Genomic DNA, 12,802 nt, shown 5'->3' with positions numbered 1-12,802 from the left:
TAGCTAGTGAGTTGTTTAAATCAATTTATTCCTTTTTTCAAAGTGTGTGCCCTTCTGTTGCTTAAATATGTTCACCAGTGTGGAAAAAAACAAAACTGTGTGTATGTGAAAACGGTTGAATAATATATAAAAACTGATAAATTTGAAGGTATATTTTGAGAAACAGTGCGACTTCTTCACGGTGTAGCACTAGTGAGTTCTGATTCCAAATTTTGTATAATTTGTTCTAGAAGGATTTTGCAGCCTTCCCTAGGTAGAAGGTAGAGTAGCAGTTCTGTGTTTTCAGGCCTAATGGCTGTTGTGTTAAGACCTCTGGGAACTCTGGGTTCCCAGTTACTGTACTGGTCCTTTTGGTATCAAACAGTTGTGTTTGTAGTCACAGTCTGTAGAGGGGAAAATATCATGTGCATGGTCTAGGATGAGGAGATCAAAGTGATATCTGCAGCATGGCTTCTATTCCATAAAATGCTTTATCCATATTTGACAGAATTCAACTTCAAAGAACAACAATTAGGCTAAAAGATAATTAAAAGCAGTAAGATTTTTTTTAATATTATTTGATATTTTCTACAAGTAGTATAGTCAGTAACATTATAGAATACCTAAAACAGTAAAGCAGTTAGCAGGTATTATATCTGTTGAAGAAGGAAATTCTTAACCTATTTAACTGTACTTCAGATTTGAGTTGTATATTTTCATGAATGAATACTTATAATTCATCATATAGTATTCATTAGGTTAAGACATGAGTTTTTACAGAATTCTGTAAATTTTTAATGAAAACAGCCCCTACTGTCACATAGACAAGCTTGCTGGAAGTTGTTAAAGCTGAAATATAGGAGCTTTTAGAATTCTGATTCTTATGTAAAGTAACTTAATAAGCTGTCATTATATGTAGGATTTACATATGACTGAATTTAAATTTCTGAATGCCAGTCTTGAAGTTTCTAGAATTTAAAAGAATTGTTGGTCTACTCTCCCTTTTCTACAGGGAGTTAACAGGTCTCTTGTACAGAAATTTATAAGGTCTGTGTTGCTGCAAGTTGTTTTTTTTCAATGCTGTTGTAAATTTTCAGTGTTGTAAATATTCAGTATTTTAATCTCACTAGTGGATTTACCATGTTTCTTATTGGTATACTAAATTGGAAGACAAATTTTCTTTGTAGTTACAAAAATATCTACCGTGAACTGGAACAGAACATCAAAACAGCAGACGCTGTTGAAGATTTGCGGTGGTTTAGAGCTAATCAAGGTCCCGGGATGTCAATGAATTGGCCTCAGTTTGAGGTGAGGATGTAGTACATAAATCCCGGGCCTGTTTTCCTTGTTTGCTTCCTCTCTGCTTTTTGTCATATTCCTTCCTGGTGTAACTCTCAGATTCAAACTTTTTTAGCAGTGTATTTTTTGTTTGTTTTTACAAGCCATAATAGTTATCTTCTGTTGATTTCTATTAGGCTTCCCCNCAGGTTTTTGGAGTAGATGGTATAAAGCGCCTATTAAAACAAAATGCTTTCTAGTGAATATTAAAGTCATTGCTGAAGTCATTAGTAAGACATGCTTTAGTTGATACACTTCTGACCCCTATATATGATACCCTGCATATTTTTCTTCTGTCCTTTGATGTCAGACTTTAAATACCTGGTGTCAGCAAGGAGATTCAAATTGTAGTATAGAAAAGACTGAAAAGGTTTAACTGAATACTTCAGTCCTAAAAAATTGATATTTAAAAGTCCCAACTATTTTTTTTTTCAGTATGACTATATAAGGAAGTTGCAAGTTCTACCTTTAACCAGTGGGTAATTTTGTTTCTGAAGACTATTTTCTGTATTCAAAACAAAGAGCAGGTTGTGTGCTGTGGTTTTTTTTGTTTGTTTGTTTGAGGAGTGGTGTTTTTAACTGCAGTAGCCTGCAGAAAACAAGTACCGCAGTGTATCAGTGCTGCTAATACTAGTAGAATATTGCATGGCTGGAATTGGGATGAGTTTGTCTCACCAGAATAATGGGTTTAGTTGAAATAAGTTCTGGGCATTAAATTAATGGAATAAAAACATCATTTATGGAGTCTTCAGTACTCCCTTATTAACATAATGGAAAATATCACCTTCTTAAGGGTGAGGAACTTGTATTTTGACCTAAGTAGTTAGATTTGAAGAATTGGAAAAGATAAAATAAAATCATAGGATAAAAATAGTGCTGCCTGACGTACTGAACCACAGTTACTTCTGTGTGGGAAATGTCGTCCTTTTCCGTAAGCATTAGAATACAAATGAAGTTTTGTCATTACTATTTTTCTAATCAAGTATCTCTTTCCTTTACATGCTACAAGGTTGACGTAAGTAAAAATGTCATGATCAAATGAATGTGAAATTGCATTATAAACTGCAAATATGCTTAGGTCAGTGGTCTTTAAATTATGGTAACTCAGAAATCCAATATGTATTTGTACAAAGTTAAAATAATGGGGTAGCTCTGAAAGTTGAGCAGAAATCACTTAAGACTGACCATGCTACATGTATAAAACAGTTGTAATACCAGCTTGCAAAATCTCTGTCTCAAATATTTCCTTTTGTTTTTGTATAGCAAAGCATCTCTTGGTGTGTGGTATCCTTCCCCCTTCCCCCTTCCCCCTTCCCCCTTCCCCCTTCCCTTCCCTTCCCTTCCCCCTTCCCTTCCCCCTTCCCCCTTCCCCCTTCCCCCTTCCCCCTTCCCCCCTATTAAAGCTTTTGAGATTAAATATATCTTGACTTGGGATATTTGATTGCATCCAATTTGTCCTCTGTTGGTTCCTGCTTTTTATCAATATGAAGTTTAGTTTGACTCTATCAATTGTGTTTAGCTCTCATTAGCATGCCAGTCCATCTGCCTGCTGCAACTTCTGACTAATTCAGAGCATCAGGGAATGGATACTTCACAAATGACATCAGAAGTCCTGTCAGTTGTGTTGACTTATGCCTTATCTCTTCTGGATGGCTTTTAGGGACAACAGTCTATTCAATCTAGAGTGCAGTACCTTAGGGGCTCAAATTTCAGGGACAGGAAAAGTAATGTGCAATGACTTTAACAAATGAGCACCTTCATAGGTCATTCTTGGAGCACTTTCTGAGGAGTAAGTAGATTGCCATACCTTTTTAAACTAAATGTTAAGTTTACTTTTTAAAGCCAAATGTGCTGGTTTTGCATTATTTGAAACAGTAAGCCTTTTCATTGCAGAGCTGCACTGGCCGATTCCTTTGATTTCTCCAGTTGTCTACCAGATRTCTGGTATTAAGTCTTTTCCAGGTGTTTGGAATACTAAGCAGGGAAGTACAGGCACCCTTCAGATTACATCAATAGCACAGGTATTCCTTTGTATTGCTAGAGTAGGAAATAGATGATAACTGTAAGGGAAATGTTTAGGATAACTTATTTTTCTAATAATGATTTATATAGCTGTATGTTTAAATGTATGTTCCATAACTCAAGCTGAAAACAAAATATGAAGATCACTTGTTTAATTAAACTTCTCATTCACTTTTGCATTCATTTATAGGAGTGGTCTGCAGATCTGAATCGTACTCTCAGTAGAAGAGAAAAGAAGAAGGCTTCTGACGGAGTGACTCTGACTGGTATTAATCAGACAGGAGATCAAGTTTCACAGCCTAACAAACATAGCAGGTATTTTTTCATGTCTGAAAAGACTGAAAGGATGGGATTTTTATCTTCAAGTGCACTAAGCTATATGGGATCAAAAAGTCACTGTCCAGCTACATTTTGCTTATCTGAGCATTTTGGAAATGATTTGTTTCTGCAGCTCACAAAATATTTTGGGAATTATTCTCCATTTTTACATTTTCCTTTCATCTGGGAATTACAAGAAGCCAAATTTTATAAGAAGTTGATTAGTTAATCTGTTAGTTAATCTGTTGCTATCTTCCCATATCTAGAAATGACACTTATATGTTGAAATTTCAGTTTTCAAAATGTTTGGTCACTTGAGAATTCTGGATGTCATTAATGCAAGATCATTAACATCAGCTTCTTTAGAAAGAAATAAAATTGTGTGGAAAAAATAGCACCACCTTTTATTGCAGGCAGTAGGGAAAATTAAGATCCACAAAACATTAGGAGATTTTAATTTTAGAGGAAGGTATCATACTCATGTGAGATTTACAGAACTTTTTTGGATCTTATGCTACACTTAATGGATTTTTTTGGCTGGAAAAGGGGTCTGCTAAGAAACTTGCTTAGTGGGACACTAATGACAGTGTTTTGACTCTAAACAGATAGGGTCACCATAATGCTCTTTCTTTTCCAAATTAGCAGTCTTAGTGTCCCGAGTAACACAGTGCAGTCAGTACAATCAAGTTACAATCCCTTTGAAGATGAAGAAGATACTGGGAGTACTGTCAGTGAAAAGGAGGACAATAAAATCAAAAAGTTGGTGAAATGTTGTTTTTTAATTGTTTTCACACTTGCGCTTTTTCTATCCAGGGTTTTCAATTTTGGGTTTCTGTAACACTATGCTGGTCAATGCATGAAGTCCTTTTGAGAGGTTATGTAAGCAACTCTGTAACCAAACTTGTCTTTTCTAACAGATGCCATATCTGTTGCCTTATCTTCTTTGGTTTGAAACTACCGGGGTTGTTGGCAGTTGCTAACAGAATTGCTGTTGCTTTTCTCCCCCCCCCCCTTCCTTTACCAGTTATATCAAAAGTAAAAACTGACTATTTTTTTCTAGAGCAAAGCTGCTGGAGCTTTGCTGCTCTGTGTTCTCCCTGAATAAGTCTGCTTTTATTATTGCTTCCTTTTGATTTAAGACCTTCTCACACAGCTGCCTGTTACTTTAGTATACCCACTTAGGGATGTCATACTGTTGTCTTGAATGGCATGCACATGCTCGACAGGGAACTTCTTCTGTAAAGGAACCAGTTGTTGCTCTAGAACGAGGTTTCTTTACTGGGGGATCATAATGTACAAAAGGAGTAAAAAGCTATTATATAGGTGCATAGAGAGGTGGGAGGGAAGCTCTGCCCAGCAATTTAAATGTCTCATCTTAAAACAGATAATTCTTCTCATCTACTACCTCTGTCCTTTTACCTTTCTAGAGTAAATAATCTGTCAAATTCTGAGAGCTCACTCATGGATTATACAGGTTTCTTGTTAGAGAAGTTTTGGAGTTTGTGGGGAAGTTGTCCTTGCTCTTTTGCTTTTTTTTCTTCTTTCTTTAACTTTGTGTTGCAAGACTGATTTATTTTGAATAAGATATGGCCAGCATCAGAAATAAAATTTCAAAACTGTGCCTAACAGATGAGCTTAAGCTTAACTAAGGGAACTGATATCTTAGTGGTATTTATAGTCTCCTAGTTTAAGAGCACACAAGAATAACTTTAAATTTGTTTTTAGTGTTAGCAGCTATGAAAAAAACCAAAGCTATCCTACAGATTGGTCTGATGAAGAGTCCAACAATCCCTTTTCTTCCACTGATGCAAATGGAGATACCAATCCATTTGATGAAGATACATCTCCTGCAATGGAGGTGAGAGTACGTGCCCTCTATGACTATGAGGGCCAAGAGCAAGATGAACTCAGCTTTAAAGCTGGTAAGTTTACAACATTCACTTAAAATACTTATCAAAAGTAAAAATGAAAGGAAATAAGTGAAGGAGTTTTTTTTCTCTTCAGCATTCATTTTATTTTCTTAAGTCACTGTCTCTCTGAATGTGCAACACCACTTACAGGAGCCTACCTAACCCATGATCCATCTTGGCTTGTCCCCCACCCCTTATGGTAGTGCTTCTTGGTATCTGCTGGTTGGAAGTGCTGATGGCTAATCTGTCTGGGATGTATTTTTCCTTTCTTACCATCTTGTATTAAGCAAAATGAGGAGCTGCAGAATTGATAATCCTGTCTCCTTTCCTTCTTTTCTCRGTTGGTGACAGTAACAGCTGCTGCTTTTAGCTGTCTAGAAATACCAGTCCTACAAAGTGTAAAAATAAGTAAAAGGCTGACTAATCTTACAATTTCCAATCAATTGATAATTTTTTCTGTCTAAACTGGAAGTATCTCTTTTTTGGCCTCCGATTCCCTGCAGTGTTAACTTTTTAGATTGAAAACTTAGTCATGGACCAACACAGAATTCTTTATCTCTCTTCCCATGTGCTCCCTACTCCCTGCCCCTTCCTTATCTAAGCATAATAACTCTTCTGTCTTTACCTGGTTCTCTTTTCTTATGCTATATTTGGGGTACACTGACTAGACATCTCCTTTTTTGAGGCATTTTTTTACTTTGAGCCTTTAAACCTGCTCCTTTGCACTTTACCTCATTGCTGTAGGAGCTGAGAGGGGAGAATAGAGCCAGCTGACAGGAGAAGCACTTGCTGTAGCACATTTCCATCCAGACAGGCTTGGTACAACGGTATGATGGCTACATGCTGATGAGCTGCTGCTGTCTCCAGTTTGTCTGGGTTGGCTCTACCAGCTGTCGTGGCTGAGCAAGCGCCTGGGCATCTCGCTCAGCCCCGGAGCAGGAGACTTCAAGTTCTCTCGTCTGGGCAGCCCGCAGACCGCCCCCTCTAGTGACAGAAGATGAAAGCTGCACCCTGTCCGTGCCTTTCCGGCTCTAATTCCAGGCAACTGTGAATACTGTCTTGCCCAGAGCTGTGCATTCACAGTTGACTCAACAGGAATTCCCGAAGTAACATCTGTCACTTGCAAGATTGTATAAGTAATTTAAAAAAGCCCAAGCAGAACAGTTTGTGGGAACGAGACTGGCAATCTTATCCATATTGTCTCTTCTCCCCTTTGCTTGTGGTTCATTCCCTTCTCCCATACTCACTTGCTCCAAGTCAGGGAACAAACACAAATCAAGTGTTGAGAGGAAGCTTGAGATAATTGTAGTTCCACTCTCCCTTCAACTGAGGCTCATAAGTAGTATGCTGCTTCATCACACCATCTACAGTGAGTGTTAGATGGATGTTATGGCTAAAAGTTAGGATTGTAAACAAGTTAATGATGATAGCTAAGGAGTGACTGTAAGCATTCCATAGTGCTTATGGTGGAAGGTGGCTGTCAGTGATACTTATTTCCAGGTGATATTCTAAATGCCATCTGTAGAAGGAGTCTGGTCTTAAGCTTTTAAGCAATAACTGAAACTCCAGTCAGTGGTGGTGCTTCCCCCTCTTTTAATTACTTCCCTGCTTTGTATTAGTGAAATTCTTTATACAGCTGTCTTTCCCCTCCCACCCCCACCTCCCCTCTTGGCAGACAAGTATTGTAGGCTTCCAGAGGAGGAGAAGAATGAGTTGGTTCATTCATTAACTTTGTTAAATTGTACGCTGATAGTAGGACAGTAATTACAAAATATCTGAAGTTTTCACTGGAATGCACACGAGCTAAAATTTATCCTTCATTCAGTAGACTTTGGTAGTTGCTCCTTTTTTTTTTTTTAGCAGGGGACAGCAATAAAATAATCCTCTTGAAATATATGCTTTGTGCCTGTCAGGTTACAGGTGTGACATTCCAAGGGTTTACGGTAATGGAGGCTGTGACAAAACTATGCTATGTTTGTATACTGAGATGTAATGGTTAAATTCAAAGTTAGGCATTCTGTACTTTATTACTGGTCGCATGACTTGYATTAAACTATTTGAACCATGTGGTTCTCAATATGAGGTCTTTGAAATAAAGTACAGCAAGTATGAACTTCAAGAGGTGTGTTGGCTTAACTTAACAGCTTAATATTCTTAAAGGAGGAGCATTGAAGTGCATTATAAGACTAAATTATATGATTGCATCAACTTATATGGGGGAAGGGGATCATATGCTAGGCTGCGAATACCCTAACAGAACCTGAATGATAAAATGGCTGCAGTGAGAAACTTTAGTTTTTATGCAAAAGTATTAGTGTGACTGGGCTTACACCAAACATAAAAAAGACTAAGGGGGGAAAAAAAAACACTGGATCATGCAGGAGCCAATTGAAAATGTGCTCACTCTTATGTTGATTATGCCTAGACTCCTAAGCAGCTGTCAGCAGAGGATTAATGTATTTTGGAGATCTGTTTAAATAAATGTATATGGATATTCTCAGACAGGATTTCCTTGGGTATTCAAAGTATTTGCTTATAAAGCTCTTGTGATCATTGCTAGGCCCATGGCATAGCATATGACATGTTCTGTCTAGTGTCCATCAAATGTACTTTGTTAGGTGAAATTCTCTCCTCCTTTATTAGTGTAATACTTTATGTAACTGCGTGTTTTGTTTTGTTTTTCCCCTGGGAAACAAGTAATGTAAGCTTCCAGAGAGGAAGAATAACTCTGTTCATCTATATTTTTATAGAAGGTTTTATGTTTGTGTAGCTGGATGGGACATAACCATGTCCCATATGTCTAGCTCACCCTAATGCCATGTTTGAGAATAAGTAGCTTTAGTAAATACAGACCATGTGATGTTGGACAAAACTCGTTATTGTATATGCTATCTTTATCACAGTTGTAAAAGTCAGTGGGTTTTGTTGTAACTTCTATTGTGCAGATGACACTCACATAATATTTTCATAGACCTTCCAAGTCCCAGCTGTTAACACAAGTGTAGTTGCATTGGTATTTATTGTTGAAGCATTGTGGCTTTGATAGTCATTGTTCGCTCTTTATTAAAACACTCTTCACAGAAATAGTAAGGTAGCTTGGAGTTGTACACTTGCCCATGCTACAGGGCTAGCAATGGTGGGAAGTTCTGCAAAAAGTATCCATAAGCATAGTCAATCCACAATGTCACTTGTTTGTTATGCTCCTTTATTAGTTATCTGGTAAACTTGTAAACTGGAGGAGATGAGACTTTAACCTTTTTTAGATAAGAGTAACTGCTGAAGATACAAATCTGAGAAGATTTAATATGAAGCTTGTCCATTTCTACCAAGAATATATAGTTGCTAAGCTAGCTCTTGTTCTTCTAAATTCCACCAAGACTTCTGCAATACTTTATAGATTTACAGCTGTTCAGAAGACTGTATTAAGTAGTTAATATCATCAGTGTTATTTCCCATTGCTAATTAAGATCAAACACAAGTTGTATGTGGGGACATAATCCTTACTTGGGGTGGCTGTTTTTGCCTGTTTGAGATGGTCATTTGTTTGTTCATGTATAGCATCTTGGAGCCTGCAGGCTTTCTAATGCCATAATATTTCCTGAGGATGTAGAAGATCATATGCACAGGATAGTCAAAAAGGTCATATTACAGTTTATAAATGTCTGATGGGTTCAAGAAATATTTTAGTTCTGGTTTGGGGAAAAAAAAAGCCATCTCTGGCAATCAGTGCCAACTTCTGCTGTGTAAGTTAGGAAACAAACTCTGAGCTTCCAAACTTCGGAGCTACATCTGTACATCATCTTATATAAGCAATCAGCAATATAAAGGTGGAACAAAAAAAGGGGAAGTTTAATCCTAATCCTTATCCATTTTAAAAAAGATGAGGAAAGGAGAGAGATGACAAAGTGTAAGGTACAAGATTCTTTTTAATCTTTCTGTATCACAACCTAGTAGTAATGTATGAAAAAACTGCAACTATAATTCAAAAGGATTTCATTGCTGTGTTTTAACTGTGTGGTATTTTCCCCCTTAAGTCCCAGGAATTCTTGAGTGTGTATTGACAGTAAGCCTAACAAAACATTTCACTTGCATTGACAGTGTGGTGAAGGCCATAAATCTAAGATTGTTCTGTTTGTTTAGCAGTACTTATACTACCTTTTACTGTTCACACTCTTTAGATATAAGAGAGTCTTTGATCTTCTAGTGAAATGACATCACATGTAACTTTAAAAGTTTGTATCTTTCATTGTGATAAAAGACAAATGCTGCTATTGCCTTTTTGAAATGCCATCAATGTAATGTTTTAGTTTCAAAGTAGCTTCTTTCTTCCTGTTATCTTAATGCCTGTTGGGAGCCTTTCATCCCATAGATAAATCTGTAAGTGGCATTCTTCGTATCAAAAGCATGAAGACTAGAAAGGGAAGCTCTCTACTGAGGCTTGGGGTAGGCAGAGAAGAAAGGTGAACATGTAGATAACTGATGCTGTGTTACTTTCCTGTTGTCACTAAAAGGCTACAGCTTTTGTTAAATATCACTTATTTTTCAGGGGACGAGTTAACTAAAATGGAGAATGAAGACGAGCAGGGTTGGTGCAAAGGACGTCTGGACAATGGACAAATTGGTTTATACCCAGCAAACTATGTAGAACCAATCCAGTGACAAAGGAGAAAGTTAATACAGAAGCGCTACAAAAGCTCTGTAGGCCTGTACAGTATATATTTACAGTGAGGGGAAACTGAGTGATGTATAGAGTGTATATATTTTAATGAAGAGACAGCTTGATACTGAAATCATGGTGATTTAAGGACACAAGTTAGAACTAAGAATTTGACTTTGTTTTCACAACTTCTGCACAATGCAAAAGAAAGGGGTTAGGCTGAAAAAAATAGTATGATAGGGGAAATACTTTCTAAGCTTTCTCTTACCACATGTTCTGTTATTGTGACTTCTGAACATTGCATTTTCTATGCTTGTGCCTCAACCTACCCTGGGTATGTGGCTTATGCTCACTTTTGTTTAATCAGTTATTTTAAGTGACCTTCAGTAACTTGCAACTTGAATTTTTAAGATTATTACAGTTGATTTTCTATTTGTTCTTAGCAATGTCTGAAAGATGCAGTATTTTTTTATTTAAATGCTATGTAGTTAAGCACCTTTTTGTATGCTCAGATTTATCAATTAATACTTAAATTATGATATAGATTTAGTCAGCAGTTGACTGAATGAAAACTCTTTCCGTGTTGTAATAATCTATGTTGTCAGCATGGCTTGAAGTTGTAAAACAAATACTATATTTAATAAATATTTGTTACAGAAGACTGTAACAGAGATCTGCAGGTGTCATGGGTTGGGATCCTATTGTGAATGCTGTTTATGCATTTTGACACTTCAATGAGTTTTCCAGCTAGATTTTAAATAGTATTCTAAAAATAAAAAGATAAATCATACATAAGCCCCAGAATAGTAGTTACTTCACTTTTGCAGGAAAAAAGTTCTCTCCTTTAAATGATTTTTCGTGATTTGAAATGTTAAATGTGTGAAGACTAATTTTTTTCAAACCTAAGATTGTAAAATAGACTAAAATGCTTTTTATGAAGAGGCTCTCTATGCTGTGTATATGTACATATAATTTGATATTCCAAAATATAAGGAGCATGGCTACTAGTTATCAAGCCTTTTGATGTGGATTAGATTTAGACTGTTTAAGAGTTTAAATTATAGGTATATTTAAATCTGCTTTCATATCATATTTGTTACTGTACCATAGACCAGGTATTCTGTGATTAGTTTTTCAGAAATACAGTAAATAGACTAATATACTCAAAATCTGTATTTGTGAATAAATTTGTGGGTCAAAATCTAAACTAGCATTAGTCCTTACATGGATTATTGTAGCAGAACACTGTAAAAACTACATTTGTTTGCAATTACAAGTCAGTCATATGTAATAGTGTCAAATAGTATGCATTTGTGAATATAAAACTGGGCTGTAAATTACAGCAGATTTGTCTTTAAAAAAAAAAATTAAGTACCAGGTGAGTAGATGTGCTACTTTAGGAAGCTACACTGTAATGAAGTCAAATCTATTTTGAGATAACAAACACTGTTGATAGTCTCAGAGTTGTTTGCTTTTTGCGGTTATAGAATATTTAGTCATCATTTTCAATGATTCAAAAYGTGCCAGCTTAGAAAGTGGATGTATGTATGTGTCTGTTAAGGAAAACTTACCAGCATAATTGTTCATCCACAAAATGGTTACTAAAATTGTCAGGAATTACTGGTTGGGGTCTCTGTATTGTAAAATATTTTAGAAAACAATAAAATCTGTTAATCTCTTAAGTACCCAGAATGTACCTCTTACTAATTCAATGTGTTTGAAAACATTCTTCTGAAGCAAATAATCTATGCATTTCATTGCAAGGTGACAATCTGCATTGTCTAAAAGAACCATAAAGGAGAACATGTCATAATAGCATTGTGCTGTTAGTGAGAGGGAAGGTGCAGTTCACTGGGGCTCTTGGCAAGACATTTCAAGAAAATATTTGTGGAAGAAGGGGAGACTTCCATGTTGTCTTCTGTGGGGTATGTGAAATCTGTGATGCTGCTTTCTATGGTATAGTCAAGTCCAATACAGCTTGGGTGAGCAAAGATGTTTCTTGTGTTTAAATGTAATATCTGAATCTTGTCTACCTTGTGAGGAAAAGGTTTTCTTCACAGAATCACAGAATGGTTGAGATTGGAAGGGATCTCTGGAGATCATCTAGTCCAACCCCCCTACTTAAGCAGGGTCACCTAGAGCATGTTGCACAGGATCACGTCCAGGCGGGTTTTGAAAATCTCCAGAGAAGGAGACTCCACAACCTCTCTGGGCAACCTGTTCCAGCACTCTGTCACCCTCACAGTGAAGAAGTTTTTCCTCATGTTCAGATGGAACTGTCTGTGTTTCAGTTTGTGCCTGTTGCCTCGCGTCCTGTCTCTGGGCACCACTGAAAAGAGTCTGGCTCCATCCTCTTGACACCCTCCCTTCAGATATTTGTACATGTTAATAAGATCCCCCCTCAGCCTTCTCTTCTCTAGGCTAAAAAGGCYCAGCTCTCTCAGTCTTTCTTCATAAGAGAGATGCTCCAGTCCCCTAATCATCTCTGTAGCCCTTTGCTGGACTTGCTCCAGTAGTGCCACATCTGTCTTGTACTGGGGAGCCCAGAACTGGACACAGGACTCCAGATGTGGCCTCG

The 12,802-nt window shown here is 36.9% G+C and overlaps 1 protein-coding gene across 10 annotated transcripts in view; it reads left to right on the top strand.

Moving 5' to 3' along the window:
* The window catches only part of PACSIN2 (protein kinase C and casein kinase substrate in neurons 2), a 72,341-nt gene extending 60,435 nt beyond the window's left edge, over window positions 1–11,906 (top strand). For 6 of the 10 annotated variants that reach the window (XM_026067813.1, XM_026067811.1, XM_026067812.1 and 3 more), the window contains 6 exons: window positions 1,167–1,287; window positions 2,327–2,332; window positions 3,530–3,654; window positions 4,300–4,416; window positions 5,383–5,579; window positions 10,114–11,906. In XM_026067813.1, the coding sequence (XP_025923598.1) occupies window positions 1,167–1,287; window positions 2,327–2,332; window positions 3,530–3,654; window positions 4,300–4,416; window positions 5,383–5,579; window positions 10,114–10,226 (679 nt within the window). In that variant the 3' untranslated portion in view covers window positions 10,227–11,906. The remainder of the gene's footprint in view (window positions 1–1,166; window positions 1,288–2,326; window positions 2,333–3,529; window positions 3,655–4,299; window positions 4,417–5,382; window positions 5,580–10,113) is intronic. The other 4 variants (XM_026067818.1, XM_026067819.1, XM_026067820.1 and 1 more) reach the window with 4 other exon arrangements.
* The last annotated feature ends 896 nt before the right edge of the window (window positions 11,907–12,802 follow it).

The sequence above is a fragment of the Apteryx rowi genome, unplaced genomic scaffold (genome assembly GCF_003343035.1).
Source record: "Apteryx rowi isolate R43461 unplaced genomic scaffold, aptRow1 scaffold_263, whole genome shotgun sequence".
Classification (NCBI taxonomy): domain Eukaryota; kingdom Metazoa; phylum Chordata; class Aves; order Apterygiformes; family Apterygidae; genus Apteryx; species Apteryx rowi.
The sequence above is the reverse complement of the archived record's forward strand: the minus strand, read 5'-3'. Positions and strand labels throughout refer to the sequence as shown.